Raw genomic sequence first — 17,659 nt, 5'->3', positions numbered from 1 at the left:
GTCACACAGCGGGGAAAGAAGAGGAGGCAGGAAGGGCTGCAAAGTCACAGTGTGTTTGGGCAGAAGGGGTGGGAGAGTGGTGAGCAAGGTACAGAGATATAGATGGGGGGGAGACCGGGAACCCCCAGCCCCCCGGGGGAGCTTCACCTGTCTGTGGCCGCCCGGCTCCAGAGCACATTACCTGGGGAGTGGTAGTGGGCAAGGTCCTGAAATTCTGGGCCAGCCAGCTGGTGGGGCGGGAGGAGGGAGGGCAAGGTGGAAGCCTCTGGCCCTTTTTGGTGATCCGCGGCAGGCAGCCTGCCCGTCCTGTCCCAGCTGAGTTGATCAGCTGCTGAGCAGAGACACCCCCCGCCCCCACCCACTGCTCAGGGCCACAGCTCAGCAGCTCCAGGGCCCCGACTGGATGATGAGCTTTCGAGGTGCAAAGAGCCCAGTGCGGGCCTCAGCGTTGATGTCCGGGGGTAGTTGACACAAGGACAGAGCAGGGAGGGACAACCAGAGTCAGCGGTTAGATGAGACAACCTCACGGGCCCCAGTGGGTGGCCCCATGGGCAGCTACTGCGCATGGGGAGAAAAGAGGTCTCCATCGTAACGTGGATTCCAAGCAGATGAACCTGGAACAGTGAGTGTCGGACCCAGGTCTGGCCAGGAGCCAGTCACAGCTATGTCACTGGGAAGGATGGTGGCGCCCTCTGGGCCCCAGCGTCTGAGGGAGCTGGAATGGGAGGCAGTTCGTGGGGAGGGTAGGCATCAGGCGGAATCTGGGGCAGAAAGTGCAGCCTGTTACCCTGTCCACGGGGCCACATCTCATGGTCAACCTCCTTCCTAGCTGTGTCTCTTCGGGAAAGTTAACTAACCTCTCTGTACTCAGGTTCTTCAGCTATAATGTGAGGTTGGTGGGGGCACCTGGGGGGCTCAGTCTGTTAAGCATCTGCCTTTGGCTCAAGTCATGGGGTCCTGGGATCAAGCCCCAAGTAGGGCTCCCGGCTCAGCAGGGAATCTGCTTGTCCCTCTGCCGCTCCCCTTCCCCCTTGCTTGTGCACACGCTCGCTCTCTCTCTCTCAAATAAATACATAAATAAAATCTAAAAAAAAAATAAAGTGAAGTTGATGATAAGCATCTCTCCATCCTTGGTTGCTCTGAAAGATTAACTGAGTTCAACCTGGCCAGTGATGGAAGGGAGGTAGGAAGGCTCCCTGCTCTGATTACCTCTCGCACAGCAGGAAATGGCCCTTAAGGCCGCCTTGTTGGCTCATGGTGCAGGGCTGGGTCCAGGGCTCCTGGTACCAGCCCAAAGTCACCCCGCTCCCCGGTTGTGTGGGGCAGAGGCTGGAAGGGAGGGCGTGGAGATGCCTTCCAGAAGGTGTTCCGTGTTTAACTGTTGGGAACACGGTCGTGCGGTCCTAGGTGCGTGGTCTGATAGAGTTGATTTGGAAACCTGTGTCAGGGGGGTTTGTTCTCTGACACTGAGTATCACAACCTTCCCATCAAGATAGAGATGGAAAAGGACTAGACAACAGCAACAACAAAACTAGGAAGAAAACCAAAGCAGGGTGCTCGCTTCGGCAGCACATATACTAAAATTGGAACGAAAACCAAAGCAGGGAGGGGCCAATTGGGTTAGATGTGGTGTGGTGATTGGCACTTGGAACAGTAGCATGGGGGGGGGTTGATAAACCTTGCAGTCATCTCCAGGGGAGGCTGTCCCTCCCTGCACGCCCAGCCTTCCCAGGGCCCCGCCTTGCTGACCTGGATGGGAGGGGCAGCAGGGGTCCGTCGAACTGGACGGGGGTGGGTTGCTGCCAGGAACTGGGGCAATTCATTAATGATGCTGGGGCAGACCCCAAGAGGTTGGCATGGCACACCAGGTACAGAGGGTTGTCTAGAGGAGGAGAGGAGGAAGAAGGGGGGGCTGAGGGAGGGCACATCTCATCCCAGTCAGCCCACAGAGGGGAGAAAGAGCTGCTCCGGGGAGCCCCAGCAGACCCCCTGGAGGTAGGGCATCCTTAGTAACCATGACAACAGGCAGGGGCATGGGTCCTGGCAAAGGAGCAGGAGAGAGCACTCCCCGCTCACCCTGCTTGCTGTCCCAGAGCAGCACCGCTCTGTCCAGGGCTGAGCAGCAGGCACTGGCTCGGAAAGGCACTGAGCTAGCTGGGAAAGGAGGGGACGCAGGGCCGGGTGGAAGAGACAGGTTGGGGGTTGGGAGCCTGGGCTCCTGAAAGCACTGGGACGGGAGGGAAAGGAGGCAGGACCCCTGGGCCCCTCACCTCCAGCTCAGCCTGCGGACCGGCCTCTGGGTCTGGTCCAGCCCAGGGGTCCATACCTTCAGCGATGGGAAGTTCTTTGGGGCTCCACGATGGCGCTGGACCAGGATGGGGATGAGGCCATTCTGGAACTGGGAGGCAAAGAACGTATCCTCCGGTGACTGTTCAAATACATACTCTGCAGAGAGAGCTGGTGTGGGGAGGACCACCTTGGTGACCCAAGCCCCAGCCTCTCCCACTGCCCCGCTCTAGGGACCCAGATCTCCGGCTTCCCGCCTCAGTCACTCCCTGATTTTCCCCTTCTCCTACTCCGACTGGTTGGATGACTGGATTAGTAAGCGAGTTCTCAGAAGAAAGGGGGTTGGAGGCTTGGGTTCCTCCTGTGGAGCCACCGATCCCGCAGCCCTACTTATTCTGGGGTACATCTCAGGGGCTCCCCAATGTCATGTGGGCCAGGACATGAGCGGAATGTGAGAAAACCAGGATGAGGAATGGTGGATACCGCAGAGCCCAGTCTGCTAGCTCAAGCTTCCTGCACGGCTGCTCTCCCGCCGGCCCCCCAGGCCCCCCAGTTCCCGGTTAAGACTCACCCTGTGGCGGTCTCCTGTTCTCACCCTCCCCGACTCTCCAGGCTCACTGGCATGCTGTCCCAGGTCCTTGCGCACCTGCTGTCCCAGGATCCGGGAGCACCCCAGGAGACAGGAGGCCAGCAGGTGGTTCTGGGGAGACCCCGAGGCACCTGTCACTGCATGGGCACTCCCCTGCCCTGGGCTCCTGTTGTGGTGGCCTGGGCTGGCCGCCTCCTTGCCAGAAATGGGTGGGCTTTCAGCTCAGGACACTGCCTGTCCCCTCCTCCAAGGTGCCCCGGGAGAGAGCTGTCAGTGCCTCCTTCTCTGTGTCTCTGTCCTGTCCACTCCCAGCCCTGGAGACCAGTGTCTCTACCACTCTGAGTCACCCCGTGTCCTCTCTCTCCACTCCTGCGTCCCATCTCTTGCCTCGGTCCCCTCCTCAGCTCTCCCGCAGGTGGCAGGTGCAGGTCTGTGGGGCTGGGGGTGGGACCTGGTCTGCTCCGGGTCCTCCCAGGGGAGTGAGCAGAGGCTCCTGGGGGCACCACTCACACAAAGGAAGGGGGGGGCAGGGAGAGGACCTGGCAGGGTCCTGGCTCCAACCTGTCAAAACATAATTAAAAAAAAAAAACAAAAGAATTACGAAGACGATTCATAACTTTAGAATGAGCACAGGTCAAAGATTAAAATCAGCTGGGAAGGGTGGTGATGGCGGTTCCAAGATTGGTTCGTGCGCAGCGCGGTTAGAGCTAGTCACAGGCAAGCCTCGTTTACTCAAGTTTCAGTTTACTGTGCTTTGCAGATATTGGTTGGTTTTTGTTTGTTTTTGTTTTGTTTTGTTTGTTTTTTAACAAATTCAAGGTTTGTGGTGACTCACGGAGCAAGCCATGGGCCATCACTTTCCATCTCTATGTCACTTTGGTAATTCTGGCAATATTTCAGACTTTCTCATTCGCTGTCTCTGTCCTGGTGGTCTGTGGTCGGTGATCTCCGACAGTATTATTGGGATCGGTTTGGGGTGCGATGAACTGTGCTCATAGAAGACAGTGTTTGTGTTCTGAGTACCCAACCGACGGGCCATTCCCCAGTGTGTGTGTCTCTTTCTCGCTCCTCTGACCTCCTTGTTCCCTGAGATGCAGCAAAATTGAAATGAGGCTAATTAATAATGACCCCAGAGGGGCCTCTAAGTGTTCAAGGGAACCGAAGAGTCATGTGTCTCTCACTTGAAATCACAACCTGGAAATGGTTACGCTTAGTGAGGAAAGCGTGTTGAGAGCCGAGATCGGCCGAAAGCTTGGCCTCTTGTGCCAAAGCGAGCCAAGTCGTGAAGTTGTGAACGCAGAGGAAAGTTCTTGAAGGAAAGTACACTGCTACTCCGGTGAACACATGAATGGCAAGAAGAGAAATAGCCTTCTTCAGCGTGGAGCGTCTCCGTGGTCTGGACAGAAGGTCAAACCAGCCCCAACGTTCCCTTAAGCCAGAAGCCTAACCCAGAGGAACGCCCTAACGCTCTTCAATTCCATGAAGGCCGAGAGAGATGAGGAAGCCACAGAAGAAAGAGGTTGGTTCAGGAAGTCTAAGGAAAGAAGCCGTCTCCCTGAAGTGAAAGGGCAAGGTCAAGTAGCAAGCCCTGCAGCAGGTTCTCCAGATGACAGAGCTGAGCTAACAATGAAGGTGGCTACACTCGGCAACACATCTTCAGTGTGGGTGAATCTGCCCTCTAGTGGAAGAAGACGCCACCTGGAACTTTCATAGCTGGAGAGGAGGTCAATGCCTGGTTTCAAAGCTTCAAAGGACAGACAACGGACTCTCTGGCTAGGAGCTCATGCAGCTGGTGACTTTAAGTTGCAGCCAATGCTCCTTTACATTCCGAGAATCCCAGGGCCCTTCAGAATGATGCTAAGATCTGCTCTGCCCATGCTCTATCTGTGCACAAACAAAGCCTGCACGACAGCACATCTGTTTATGACCTAGTTTCCTGAATATTTTAAGCCGCTATGGAGACCCACTGCTCAGAAAAAAGGATTCTTTTCAAAATATGGCTGCTCATTGACCATGCACCCAGTCTTCCCAGAGCTCTGATGGAGATGGGCAGTGAGATCTGTGTTGTTTGCATTCCCACCTACACGACAGTCATCGGCACCCCATAGATCAAGGAGTCATTTTGACCTTCAAACTTCATTACTTAAGAAATCTATTTTGTAAGTCTCTAGCTGCCATAGACAAGATTCCTCTGATGGATCTGGGCAAGGTACATGGAAAACCTTCTGGAAAGGATTCTCCCTTCTACGTGCCATTAAGAACATTCATGATGCACGAGAAGAGGTCACAATATCGACACGAACAGGAGTTTGGAGGAAGTCTATTCCAGAGCTCAAGGATGACTCTGGGGGGTTCAAGTCTGGAATGGAGGCAGTCACTGCAGATGTGGTAGAAACAGCAGGAGACCTAGAATCAGAAGTGGAGCCAGGAGATGGGATTGAGTGGCTGCAATCTTCTAACACAGGAGGAATTGCTTTCTTTTCCTTTAAAAATTTTTTAAATTTAAATTCCAGTTCGTTAACATATAGTGTACTGTTAGTTTCATTTGTACTTCCAGACATCACCCAGTGCTCATCATGATGAAGGCGCGCCTTCCTCCCATCACCGATTCCCCCATCCCCCCAGCCCCATCACTCTGAGGACCGTCCGTTTGTTCTTGAGAGTTAAGGGTGTTTTTAGTTTGTCTCTCTCTCTCTTTTTTCCCCTTTTTGCTTGCTTGAGTGAAATCCTATGGTGTTTGTCTTCCTCTGACTCATTTCGCTTAGCATTATACTCTGTAGTTCCATCCATGTTGTTGCAAATGGCGAGATTTCATTCTTCTTTATGGCTGAGTCACATTCCATTGTATCTCTACGCCACATCCTCTAGCCATTCATCTGCCCGTGGATCCTCGGGCTGGTTCCATAGCTTGGCTCTTGTAGATCATGCTGCTATAAACATCAGGGGGCACGTATCCCTTTGAATTAGTATTTTTGTATTGCCGGGGTGATTACCTAGCAGCGTCATCATAGAGTAGCTCTTTTTTTAGCTTTTGGCAGACCCTCCATACTGTTTCCCACAGTGGCTGCCCTAGTTTAGAGGAGCTCCTTTTTATGGGTAAAGAAAGAAAGTAGCTTCTTTTTTTTTTTAAAAAGATTTTATTTATTTGTTTATTTGACAGAGAGAGAGACACACAGTGAGAGAGGGAACACAGCAGGGAGAGTGGGGGGGGGAGAAGCATGTTCCCCGCTGAGCAGGGAGCCTGATGTGGGGCTCCATCCCAGGACCCTGAGATCATGACCTGAGCCAAAGGCAGACACTTAATGACTGAGCCACCCAGACGCCCCAAGAAGGTGGTTTCTTGAGATGGAATCTATTCCTGGTGAAGATGCTGTGAAGACTGTTGAAGCAACAACAAAGGATGGAGAATATTCCATGAACTGACTTGATAAAGCAGCAGCAGGGTTTGAGAGGACGGACTCCGATTTTGAAAGAGGGTCTCCCGTGGGTCAGATGCTATCAAACAGCATCGCCTGCTACGGAGAAATCACTCATGAAAAGAAGAGTCACTCGATGCAGCCAATTTCACTGTTGTCTTATTTTAGGAAATTCCCATGGTCATCCCAGCCTTCAGCTCCCACCACCCTGAGTGGTCGGCAGCCGTCAACGCTGAGGCAAGACCCTCCAGCAACAAAAAGAGGAGGAATCCCTGAAAGCTCAGATGAGAGTTAGCCTTTTTTAACAATAAAGTGTTTTTAATATAAAGTATGTACACTTTTTTTTTTTTTGGATTTTATTTATTGGACAGAGAGAGAGGCAGGCAGAGGGAGGGGGAGAAGCAGACTCCCCACTGAGCAGGGATTCTGCATGTGGGACTCGATCCCAGGGCCCTGAGATCATGACCTGAGCAGAAGGCAGACGCTTAACCGACTGAGCCACCCAGGCAGCCCAAGACTCAGTACCTTCATGCAGGTTCGTTAGACATTGAGGTTTATTTTATGGACTGCTTTTTAAAAAAATTTCCTATTGTGTACCCTCTTTTCTGCTGGGTTATTAAGTGGTACAGTCCCTTCCTGTGTTTTAGATATTTACTACATCTGCACATAGTTACCCCTCTTGTGTCTCCGATTTCATGCTCGACAACACCTTGTCTCTCCATTGTCCCATTCACCCGTTCTGCACAAATGTCTTAGAGTTTTGCATCTTTTTTTTTAAGATTTTTTATTCATTCATTTGACAGACAGAGATCACAAATAGGCAGAGAGACAGGCGGGGGGGGGGGATGCAGGCTCCCCGCTGAGCAGAGAGCCCGATGCAGGGCTTGATCCCAGGACCCTGAAATCATGACCTGAACTGAAGGCAGAGGCTTAACCCACTGAGCCACCCAGGTGCCCCAGAGTTTTGCATCTTTGTTTCTACCCCTTTTGGTTCCCCCTACCCAGAACTTTTCTCCCCTCCTTCCCTGGTGACTCACTCCACCCAGTCCTGGAGCAGTGTGCAGAGAGTGGCAGGGATAAGTGGCACTTCTGCCCCACGTCTAGGACCCTGTGCCCTATACTCCCTTAATCCCTAACTGAAAGGCTAGAGTCAGGGTGGTTAAGAGGGAGCCACCCCTCCCCCTCTGTCCAGCAAGCCCAGTGAGGGCAGGGCTCTCCACAGCATGACTCTGGGGTCTGGATGCCCAATGCCTTATTGTTCATGAGAAAGTCCCCACCCTAGGCCAAGTGGACCACCACACTGAATTAGATCTCCCCTAGAGGTGAACGTTACCTGTAACAACCTTCTCTCTTACGGCTCATCAACCAAGAGTCCAAGGACTGGGGTGTGTGTGAGAGAGACAGACAGAGAGAAAGAGAGAGACAAAGAGAGTCAGGGGGGGTCACAAGCCTGGGCAGTGGAGGCGGTGGTGGCTTCTCCAAGGAGGATTGGAGACTGACTTCTTGGATTTTCCTTGCTGAGCTGCCTTGGTTTCTCCATTTTCTCCAGATGATAGTTGCTCCCAAAAGACATACATTGAAGCAAATACTGGTTTATTGACCAGAGCACGATTACCTTCCAACTCAGTAGTTCATCCATTCATCTGTCCATCTTTCTGTCCATCTGTCTGTCTGTGCACCTATCCACCTGTCCACCCGTCCATCCAACCATCCATCCATCCATCCATTCCTATGTCCATTCAGTCATTCTCCCTTTTATCCATCATCAGACAAACATTTGTTAGTTCTCTCTCGTCTTGTCAGCACAGTGCTGGGCATCAGGAATATAAACGAAGTGAGACCCAGTTCCTGCCTTCAAAAACTCACGGTCTAGTTGGAGAAACACACAGGTAACCGCAAGGGGGATGGAAGTGCTTGAGGAATCATTTGGGTATGACGTTCTCTGCTCAACCCCTACTTACGGAGCCCCTGCTATGTGCCAGGCACTGTGGTGGGCAGTTAGGGAGCCTGTCCTCATGAGCTTGCCGTTTAGTGATCAGGGAGTGGAGGTGGCTCATGTCTTCTTGAACATGTCTCCAAGGTAGCCTCAAGGGCGAGGGAAGGATGAGGGAGGCAGGTCAGCTCCTAACTGCTTCATGGTGGAAATGACATACTTTGCTTCTTCCTCGAGCCATTGGCTACCATTGGTCATCTGGTCCCAGCTGGAGCTATTTAGCAAGCACAAGCTCTCTGCCCCAGAAACTAATACTTTTTGCCACCCCAAGCCAAGTCAGATGGACCCTTCCTCATGGAATTTGCCTTTTGAGACAAAGAATTCAAAGACAAAAATGGTAGGAGCTTGGTCATTCCAACAGCGTGCCTAACGAGGCTGTGCATTGGGTCCTGTGACCAGAGCCTCCTTGGGTCCTTCCCAAGGACCCTGTTTAATGCTTTAAAAAAAAAATCCCTCAAGATATTCAGTTTATTTCCCATTTTTATGCTTTTATGACTTAAGTTATCAGGAATTGTCTTCTGTTGCTTGGAGCCCAAGAGTTTAAGAGTTCCGTGTCTCTGACTCATTTGTGGCCCCAAATCTCAGCCGAGAACAGGCATTTGGGGAGCTGCCCACCAGCAACTTCACCACGCATCGCTCTCTCAGGGGTCGTGTTTGTGCAGTGATCCGAATACATTTCGTGTTCTGTCCACACTGTTTTATAAAACTTAGCGAGCCACAAACACCAAAGCAGTGACATCTACAATCTGAGCCAGAGATGGTAACCGTTAGGTGAATTCCAAGGGAGCCATTTTGGTCTTAATGGACGGTTCTTGATTTGGGACAAGAAAAAAGAAGGACAGGAGGGACGACTGTGTATGCAGTGTTGGAATCCCATCACTGAGGACTGAATCCGGAAGGCGACCTATGATTATTATGGCTCTGCTGTTTTCTAATTCTCTGGAAATGGAGACTGCTTTATAAAATGCAACTTTTTGTCCAACTTCGGAGCAAATTTTTAGGAAAGCATACATGGGCACTGCCCAGACAGCTGCCCCCTTCCTTCTGCCCTGCTTCTGGTAGCCCCTTCTTAGTGGGCTGTTCATTGTATAGCTGGGACCATGGGTCACTATCAACCTCTCGGGCAATTTTTAGGCCGGTCAGGAGGGCTGCCCTGCATCATGCGACCATTAGGCCCACCCAGCTGTGGTCAGTGAGATCAGTGGGACCAGAGGATACCCCTCCCCCATCACAATGTAATGCAAACACGCAAGGCAACACAAAGTCATAAAAGCCTTTAAGGGAGCTGTGGGCGATCAAGCGCTTTGAAACTTGGAGTCTTCAAAAGGCACATGGCTGCTGTTCTCTGGGGTCTTTGGTTTCTCTGTTTTGTTTCTGCTGTTTTGTGGTGTGTAGGTGGAGTTCCATGTGGCTTGGTTGTCCCAGGAGAGGCATACAGGGGCTGGGTTTTATGGGGTCCAAGGTATGCCTCAGAGCACACCGTTCTCCGGGGGATTTAGATGGACACGCTGTTCTCGATGAGGGGAGGGTCCAGGTAAGTGTAGGGCAGCTCCAGCCCCTGGTTCCGGTCCCGGATCTCCCGCGAGATCTGGGCCAGGCGGTTCTGGAAGGTGGCGATGCTCCGCCGGGGGGCCTCCTCCGTGAAGTGCTCGTCGGGGTAGGTGCCCAGGGGCCGCTGGGAACCAACCACAAGGTCGAGTGTAGGGGCCGCTCAGCAGCTGGGACCCACCTTCGCTGCCCACCCCAGGGACTTGGCTGGAAGCAGCCTCCCTCCAACCCTCGTCCCTGCCCTGCCCCTGCTCTAGACACTGAGGGTCACTGCAGGCAGCTCTCGGGGACCAAAGCTCAAGTCGGAGTGTTCAAGGGGGCGTTCCCTACCCCCCCGCTCGATCACCTTGCAGCCAGGGGGACTTGATATCAAGTCATTTGATCATCTGACCATCCTTGTGAGAGGGCCAGCGTTCATGTGTCCCCTCGGGAAAGGTCAGTGGCGTGAAGGGACCCAGTGACTCGAAGGCAGTGCAGGGTATCCGGGCCAGAGAGGGGAAAGGACACCCCCTCACATACCCCAGAGCTGGCCTGGCCTGGCCCCCCAGCCCCACACTCACCCGGTCTCCAGGCTCCTGGCTCAGCAGCCAGAGGGCAATGATGATGTCAGACGTGGCACTGACTGGTGGGAGGGTAGCTAGAAACCCCTCTGGCCTTGTCTGGCCTTTGGAGGTGGGGGGTGGCAGCTGCATGGTGGGCGGCAGGTTGGGCATCCAAATACAGGAGTCAAACTGGGAGTGGAGAAGGCAACACTGAATCCCAGGAGCCCGGCCCTGCTCCGTCCCGCTGGCCCGGCACGGACCCTCCTCACCTGTCCGGCACTGACGGCGTAGTGCTTGGCCGAGCTGTTGAAGATCACCATGGTGACATACTGGACCAGGGCTTCCCGGGTCTCCAGCGCGGAGGGCACACCTGTGGGGGGAATGGGACTGGGCGTGCGGCCGCCAGGGTCCTCGTGACCCCGCTGCAGGGGACTGAGGGTGGGGCCCCGGGGCCGAGGTCCCGGTACCTGAGCTCTCCCTGCCCAGGAAGCCCTCCGAGAAGATCTCCCGCACCCAGGCCTGGAGTTCAGGGTCATCTTGCACGGCTGTGTCACTCGGGTAGTAGATGTGGATTATTTCGGAGACAAAGCTGCAAGTGCACTGGGGTCAGTCCCGACTTTTGCCCCGACCCTCTCCGAGGAGCAATGCGTCTCGGGGTCATTCACGTCCAGCCCTCCTCCTTGTCGGGGGCCTCCCTGGGCCCTCCCCACCCCCAGCTCGCTGAGGATGGCCCCTTCACCTCTCCACTGCCCCCCAGATCTTCAACCCGTCGTTGCGGTAGTAATAATTGGGGATGTCTTCGACGCCTCGGGCCCGGATGTCCTCGGGCAGACACAGGACGGAATAGCTCAGCTGTTGCATGTTCCTCTGTATCAGCTCCGAGAAGCCCCTGACACCGATGCCTGTGGACTGGGAGACAGAGCTCCTGGGTGCCGGAGCGCTGGCCCTGGAAGCGTGAGGCAGCACTGGTGGGAATCCCCCCAAATCCCCTGCCCCCCACCGCCAGCCTCCCTGGGGCAGAGCATACCCGGTCCACCACCTGTCCCGGGGCGATGAGCAGCTCGCGGGCAAGAGTGTTGATATGCAAGGTGTACCGAGTATGTGGGATCAACAGCTGTAAGGGTCAGAGAAGACCGAGGTGGGTGAGGGCCTGCGTCCCTCCAGCCCCAGACCTCCCTGCCTTGAGGCACCAAGTCTTATAAATCACCCATGGAAAGAGATGACAGTGACAAGAGGGCTAGCCAGGGACTGGGATCGGGGCTCCACACCTCATGCCCGGAGCTGGGCTTCAACCAGCATCCTGTTCTATAAACCGGGCCTGGTACCTTCCTCTCTCCGGGCAGATGAAGGGGCTGATCTGGGGGAGCACTACGAGTCCCCCAGCTCTGGCATCTTGTGGTTTACTGACCCCCACGCAGGCCACGCACCGTGAAAAGCAGGGCCCATGGAGAAAATGGAACCATCCCCCAGAGTGCCAGGCCCTGGGAGCTAGCTGCTGATGGTCAGAAAGAAGCAGCCTGGACTGGAGAGGAGAGAAAAGGACCCAGGAGAATGGCTCAGGAAGGATCAGAGAATCCAAAGACCCGTGGATCCTGCAGGGGAGAATTCCTGCCCTCAGAGAAGAGATGCCCCAGGTCCCTGGGGGAAAGCAATCTGGGCCCTCTGAGGGCTTAGCAGAACCCACATTAGAGAGGTGGGTCTCCCTCCTTGGGCTCCCTCACCCCTGCTGCTCTCTGCAAGAACCCTACTGCTCCGTCAAAGTCAAGTGCACACTCTGATGTCTGCCTTAGATCTCTCCAAAGAACGGGGCTTCTGGATGGTGGCTGACCGCTCTCCCCTAAGAAGTCCCATGCAGTCCCGTGCCGTCCCCTCCCTCACCCCAGCCCCCATGCTCCTCGCCCAGGCTCAGAGCCTGGGGGAAAGCAGGCTGCCGGGGGAGTTGTGCAGGGAGAGGCGGCTGCAGCAGGATGGGGGGCTCTGCACCCCTGCCTGGAAGGATAGGGCCACATGGGGACAGGCAGAGGAGCACCCTGAGGTACAGGGACCCAGTCTGGGCCCCGCTGCTGAGCCGCTGACCTTGAAGAGTGGGTGGCAGTGGGGCAGCTGGCGGAGCGTGGCCACGGTGAAAACCTCAGGCAGCAGGTGTGCGTGTAGCAGGTGCGTGACCGCCTCGTGCACAGAGAACTCGGCGTTCCGCACCCACGTTTTAGCCAGCAGCCAGTCCCACTTGCTGTCGCTGGGCAGGAAGATGGGGCTGTCGGGTCCCGGGCTCCGGCTGAGCTGTAGGAGGAGCCGGTGCACGGAGAGGTGGGCGTGGAGTGCCCGCAGATCCCTCTGTCAAACCCCTCCCTCCCCCTGCGCCGCCCCCTCCCAGACACTGACCTGGATGGCGAGGGGCAGCAGCGGCCCTCCCCCGGGGCGCTGGTACAACAGGGTCATCGGGGCGGCAGAAAACTGAGGCTTCCCGTTCACGACGTTGGTGTGGACGCTGGAGAGGATGCCATGATCCACCAGGAACAGGGAGCCCCTCTGCAGGAGAGAAAAGGGGAGCAGGGGCTGCTCCTAAAGGATGCAGGGCTGGGGCGGGGAGAGGACTCAGGGCAGGGAAAGGAGTGTGCCCAGGAGAGGGTGCTGTTGGGGCATATACGCAGGCAGGTCCCTAGGAACTCTGCGCACACACGCAGCCCTCTCCAGCAGGGGACGCCCCGAAGGCATTGGGATGGCAGTGGGCCAAGCCCGGACCCTCACCTCCAGCTCAGCCTGCAGACTGGTCCCAGGGCCCAGCACGGGGGCCACCATGTCATCCGTGACGGGGAAGTTCTCTGGGAGGTGGCGACAGCGGCGGATCAGAACAGGGTTGAGGCCGTTCAGGAACTGGGAGGCGAAGAAGGCATCCTCTTGCCAGTGCTTGACCACGTACTCTGGGGGGGCAGACAGCGGGGAGAGGGGGGCCGGGCCATCTCAGCATGGAAGCCCCCTCCCCCCACCCCCACGCCCCCTCCCCCGAGCTTCATGGTGGAGTTGCTGCTCCCGGGTCCATCCTGGGCTCCCTTCGCTTCCCACTCTGTACCTTTCTCAGCCTGGGCTTCAGCCACTGCGTCTCAGCAAGCAGCAAACCTGAGTCCCAAGCCCGCCTGTCCTGCCATCTACCTGGCACCCCAAGGCCAGGATTCATCAACCTCAAATGCAGCTCTGGGGGCTGCTGCCCTGGCCCCGCCTCTCCTGTCACCTGGCATCTGGGGACCGACAGCCCCCTGCAGCTGGTCGCTGGCAGGTCTGGGGACGGCTCACATGGGCTCTCCTCCTGCCCTTCCCAATGGTCCCCACGGACGCTCCATCCTGAGTAGCTCTGACCCCACCTGCTTCCAGTCATGCCTGCTAACACACTGCCACACCACAGGGTCCCCTCCTGGGAGAACTTTCTAGGACACCTCCCGTTGCCCAGACGAGACAGGTCCCCCTTTTAGGTACTCTCTCTGGGGCCAAGAAACAGGTTTCACAAGAGAAACTCAGTGTTTTGATTTTGAGCCTATCGTCCACTCACCTGCTCTACTGTGAGCCCTCTGGGGACAAAGACCGTGTCCACAGCCCCAACCCAGTGTCTGCTGGGTCACCACCCAACAAATGTGTATTGGATGAAGGGGTCTTGGAAGGTTAGGGACGTGCCCAGTCTCCGCCCTCTTTTGGATCTGTGGAGGAGGTAAGTTCTAGCGAGGGACAGGGACCTGCCCAGGGTCACACGGTGAACCCGTGCTTGACTGTCTGAGGCCCCGGACGGCTAGGAGAGCTGAGGTCTCAGGGAAGAAGTCAGGGCCCCCAGCCCGAGTTCCTCACCGGCGGCCGGGGTCTTGCGGAAGTTCAACATCGTTCTCATCTCCCTCAGACTTTTCCAGAGCCCTTTGCGGTCCAACAAGCCCTTGAGTTTCAGCTCCATAAACCTGGGGGTGACAAGGGTCGGGAGGGGGCATGAGGCCCCCCGGGAGACCCTCCCCTGTCAGCTGGCCTTATCTTTCCTGGGCTCTCGAACCGGCCCCCCGGTCCTGAAGTAGCCACTGCCCCTGAGGTCATCACTGTCCTGTGGGAACTGGGGATGGGCAGAGGCTGTGCCTGTGGGACCCACGTCCTTGACAGTGGGGGAGGGCAGAAGGCGGGAGTCCCACGCAGCTGAGGTCCAGGGTCGGGGGGGGGGCATCCTTACGCAGAGCTGACTTTCAGGTAGAAACAGGAATTCTTCATGACCGAGTATTTGATGTTGAGATCCAGATCTTTTACGGATTTCTCATCCAGACAGCGGGGCCAGCCCGGGCTGTAAGTCTTCCAGCTGGAGGGAGGAGCAGGAAGGTGGTCCATGAAAAGGCTCAGGGAAACCCACTGACCAGGGCAAAGGGAGAGGTAGGCCCCCAGAGGCTCTCGTCAGAGCCATCCCCTTCTACAAGCAAGGGCATTCTGAGCCCTGCCCCTGCCTTGTTCCCACAGTGACATTTCTCCCCTGGTCACGTGACTGGTCCAGGGCTGGGCACCTCGCCAGAGCTAGGCCAGTCAAAGTCCTTTCCGGGAAATCAGAGATGGGGGCTATTCAAAAGGATACATTGGGTCCAAAATGGAGTCACTTGTGCTAAGCCCACATCCGCAAACCAAGGCTTCACGCCTGACCGATTGGCAAGGTCAGCCGCTCCCAGGATCATGACCTTTAACCAGACAATCTGGAATTCCTGGGTCATCACCAGTGAGATAACCTGCCTGATAGATCCCCACCTTTCCCCAGAGGAAGGTGATCTTGCCTGAAACCATCGGTTTTTGCTAAAAACTTCCTTTTTCTGCCCCCATGTGCCAAGAAAAGCCTCTCATTTTGTATGGCTCCTAGAGGGAATGAAGCTTGATTTGCAAATCATTGAATAAAGCTAACTTGAGCTTCAAATGGGCTTGGTTGAATTTCTTTCTTTCTTTTTTTCTTTTCTTTTCTTTTTTTAACAGGGCTGAGCCAGAGAGAGAGTCTCTGTCTGAGTATCTGGACTCCCACATGCAAACATAGGGACTGTTAGATACTGTAAGGACTGGGACCCAAAGAAAGCTATTCTACTGAGAGAAGGAAATGTGAAACATGAGAGAAGCTTCTAGGCCCCCAGAGACAGGGAGAGAATCCCCTTGGCTTCTGGCCTCTGAGATCTGGCGACCCTTCGGTATGTCTGTGAGTGTATGTCCTCCTGAGGACAGAGGGATTTCATGAAGGCTTCCGCAGCCTTAGGCAGGCATCCCACCGGAGGGACTTTGACTTCTCTGCCCAGGTCTCAGGCGTCTTGATCAAGCAAGCACTACAGCCTGCAGACGTTGGTTGAAAGGGTAAAATCGGTCCCGAGATTCACCCCTCACCCGACCCGCAGGCCAGTTCTCTTATTCATTTTGTCGGTCACTGCCCTTGGCCTTGAAAGAACAAGTGGCAATTAAAACACTTAAAGTCCGCTGCTCCCAGGTGGTGGCCCAATCCTGCCTCTCACACAGGGAAGGTATAAACATTCATCCAGAGGTCTAGGTCAAATGCAGGTTCTGATTCAGTGGGTCCCGGCGTGCGTGCGTGGGCCCCGGAGCCTGCGAGCTCCCAGGTGATGCTGACACGTGCAGGCCTAGACAGTTGGTACCCAGGTAGCTGGGAGACCTGGAGCAAAACCTGCAGCCCAGGCTTCGGGCAGCCGCTGGGTTGGCCGGACCACGACCTTTCGAGAACCTGCACCTGAGCACCCCGTGACCCCTGGCTTTGTGCTCCCCTGCAGCCCCCACCCCTCACCAAGGCAGCCTCTAGGACTGGGCTCTCCCAGCTGAGTCTGGGGCGAGAAAGAGCCCTCTTCCCGCCTGCCCTCTGCCCTCCGGGATGAGTTTCCTGGGCTCCAAAGGCGGGGTGGAGATCCGGTTCCACCCAGATTTCCAGGAGGATGAAACACCCAGAGGGATGTAAAAGCCCCAGGGCAAGCAAGACACCTGCTAGAGGATGCATTCCCAGCCCCGGTTTTCCCAGTCTTCCCAGAGTGCTTCCCCCAAGGCTGGTTACAGCGGTGTTGCTACCCCTACCCTTCCTATGTGATTCAGTAGGAATGAGGGTGTCAGGAGTTTGCGTTTCTAACACCCCCCACCCCATGCCAGAGGACTGGCAGGGACTCCAGTCAGTGTCCTACCAGCTGAACCCAGGCTGCCCCACATCCTTTGGGTGACCACCGTCCCCACTGCCTCCCCTCCCCACAAGCTCCCCAGGGCAGCCCGCTCCTCACTGGTACGAGTCCTGCCTGGCCTGTAGCTCTTCCTGGCGCTGCTGCCGGAGGATGGGGTGGTCGTCGGCCCAGGAGACCTTGGCTGTGAGCGCACAGGAGCGGTGAGCAGAGCAGAGAAACAGCTTCCCCCACCCCTCCCCGTCCCACCTCTGCCCTCCGCCGCCGGTCCCCTGCTCCCACACAGGGCCGCCCCCTCCTCCTCCCTAGGGGCCACACCTGCCGGCCTCTCCGGTCCCCCTGCTCACCGGCCCCCGCGCGCAGCGCCAGGCTCCCCGCGCCCTCCAGCCACTGGTAGCAGGGGAAGCGCAGGGGCGCGCCCCGCGGTGGCGAGAGCTGGATCCAGCGGCAGAACCAGGCGTCGCGGGCCACGGCGCCGACCGGGGCGGACAGCAGGAGGGGTGCCTTGTGCACGCGCAGCAGCAGCACGGGACCCACGTCCTGGGGGGACTCCACCTGGAAGTCCTCCACCTGAGGGGGGAAAGACAGGATCGGAGGAAACCGTCCCCTGCTCCCTCCTCCGCCCCCAGCTCGCCCCGCAGTGCACTCACGGCGCCCGCGCTGAACTCCTTGCCCGGGTGGTCCAGGCGCAGTGGGGGGGTCTCTCCCCGGGTCCCCACGATGCTGACAGCTATTTTGTTCCACGTGCCAGCCCCGATGGCGTCTCCGGTGGACACTCTCACGCTGAACTCGGCCATGGTGCCGGCGCAAGTCTGGCGGTCTCCTGCCGCTGCGGAGACCTTTAAGGCTCGCGGCTCCGCTGGGGACACGCCCGGGCCCGCCCTGCCCGGTCCCGGTCCCGCGCGGCGGATTGTCGTCTCCCCTTCCGAGTGTCCCCGGAGCAGACGCGCTCACGCGCGGGGCTGGGAGGCTCCGCAGTGCTGGGTGAGCAGGGACTGGGTGTCCGGAGGTTTGGAGACCCGGACCTTCCAGGGATGCAGGGCCAGAGAGAGAGTCAGGATGCGGGGGGTGGGGCGACGGGGGGGACACGAAGATACATTTGTGCCCCTCTTTTTTTTCTTTGCCTT

The 17,659-nt window shown here is 56.6% G+C and overlaps 1 protein-coding gene across 3 annotated transcripts; it reads right to left on the bottom strand.

Annotated features, from left to right (window-relative positions):
* Positions 1-9,276: 9,276 nt before the first annotated feature.
* On the bottom strand, positions 9,277-17,329 carry LOC111161159 (arachidonate 15-lipoxygenase, type B). 3 transcript variants are annotated; one of them, XM_022524692.1, is made up of 14 exons: positions 17,183-17,329; positions 16,880-17,102; positions 16,635-16,716; positions 14,573-14,695; positions 14,209-14,312; positions 13,123-13,295; positions 12,757-12,903; positions 12,451-12,654; positions 11,402-11,488; positions 11,114-11,283; positions 10,842-10,963; positions 10,644-10,744; positions 10,393-10,563; positions 9,277-9,959 (listed from the first exon to the last, which is right to left on the bottom strand). In XM_022524692.1, exons 1-14 carry the CDS (start codon positions 17,327-17,329, stop codon positions 9,780-9,782), a joined length of 2,034 nt encoding a protein of 677 aa, XP_022380400.1. In that variant the 3' UTR covers positions 9,277-9,779. The 3 variants fall into 3 exon arrangements, with proteins under 3 accessions (XP_022380400.1, XP_022380401.1, XP_022380402.1); XM_022524693.1 differs by lacking the exon at positions 11,402-11,488 and having other exon boundaries at positions 9,780-9,959; XM_022524694.1 differs by lacking the exons at positions 10,842-10,963; positions 11,402-11,488 and having other exon boundaries at positions 9,780-9,959; positions 10,644-10,745; positions 11,128-11,283.
* Between the last annotated feature and the right edge of the window lie 330 nt (positions 17,330-17,659).

Source organism: Enhydra lutris, unplaced genomic scaffold (assembly GCF_002288905.1).
Source record: "Enhydra lutris kenyoni isolate GAN:26980312 unplaced genomic scaffold, ASM228890v2 scaffoldscaffold82, whole genome shotgun sequence".
Lineage (NCBI taxonomy): Eukaryota > Metazoa > Chordata > Mammalia > Carnivora > Mustelidae > Enhydra > Enhydra lutris.
Note: the sequence above shows the minus strand (reverse complement) of the source record. Positions and strands in the feature narration are given on the sequence as shown.

What these genes read in the sequence shown, in the direction of transcription:
- LOC111161159 (XM_022524692.1), bottom strand. Translation starts at nt 17,329, where the DNA reads ATGGCCGAGTTCAGCGTGAGAGTGTCCACCGGAGACGCCATCGGGGCT. An exon ending in GGCGCTGCGCGCGGGGGCCG is followed by an intron (nt 16,717 to 16,879) that starts GTGAGCAGGGGG and finishes GTGCGCTCACAG; the next exon opens with CCAAGGTCTCCTGGGCCGAC. An exon ending in TGCTGCCCCTCGCCATCCAG is followed by an intron (nt 12,655 to 12,756) that starts GTCAGTGTCTGG and finishes CTCCTCCTACAG; the next exon opens with CTCAGCCGGAGCCCGGGACC.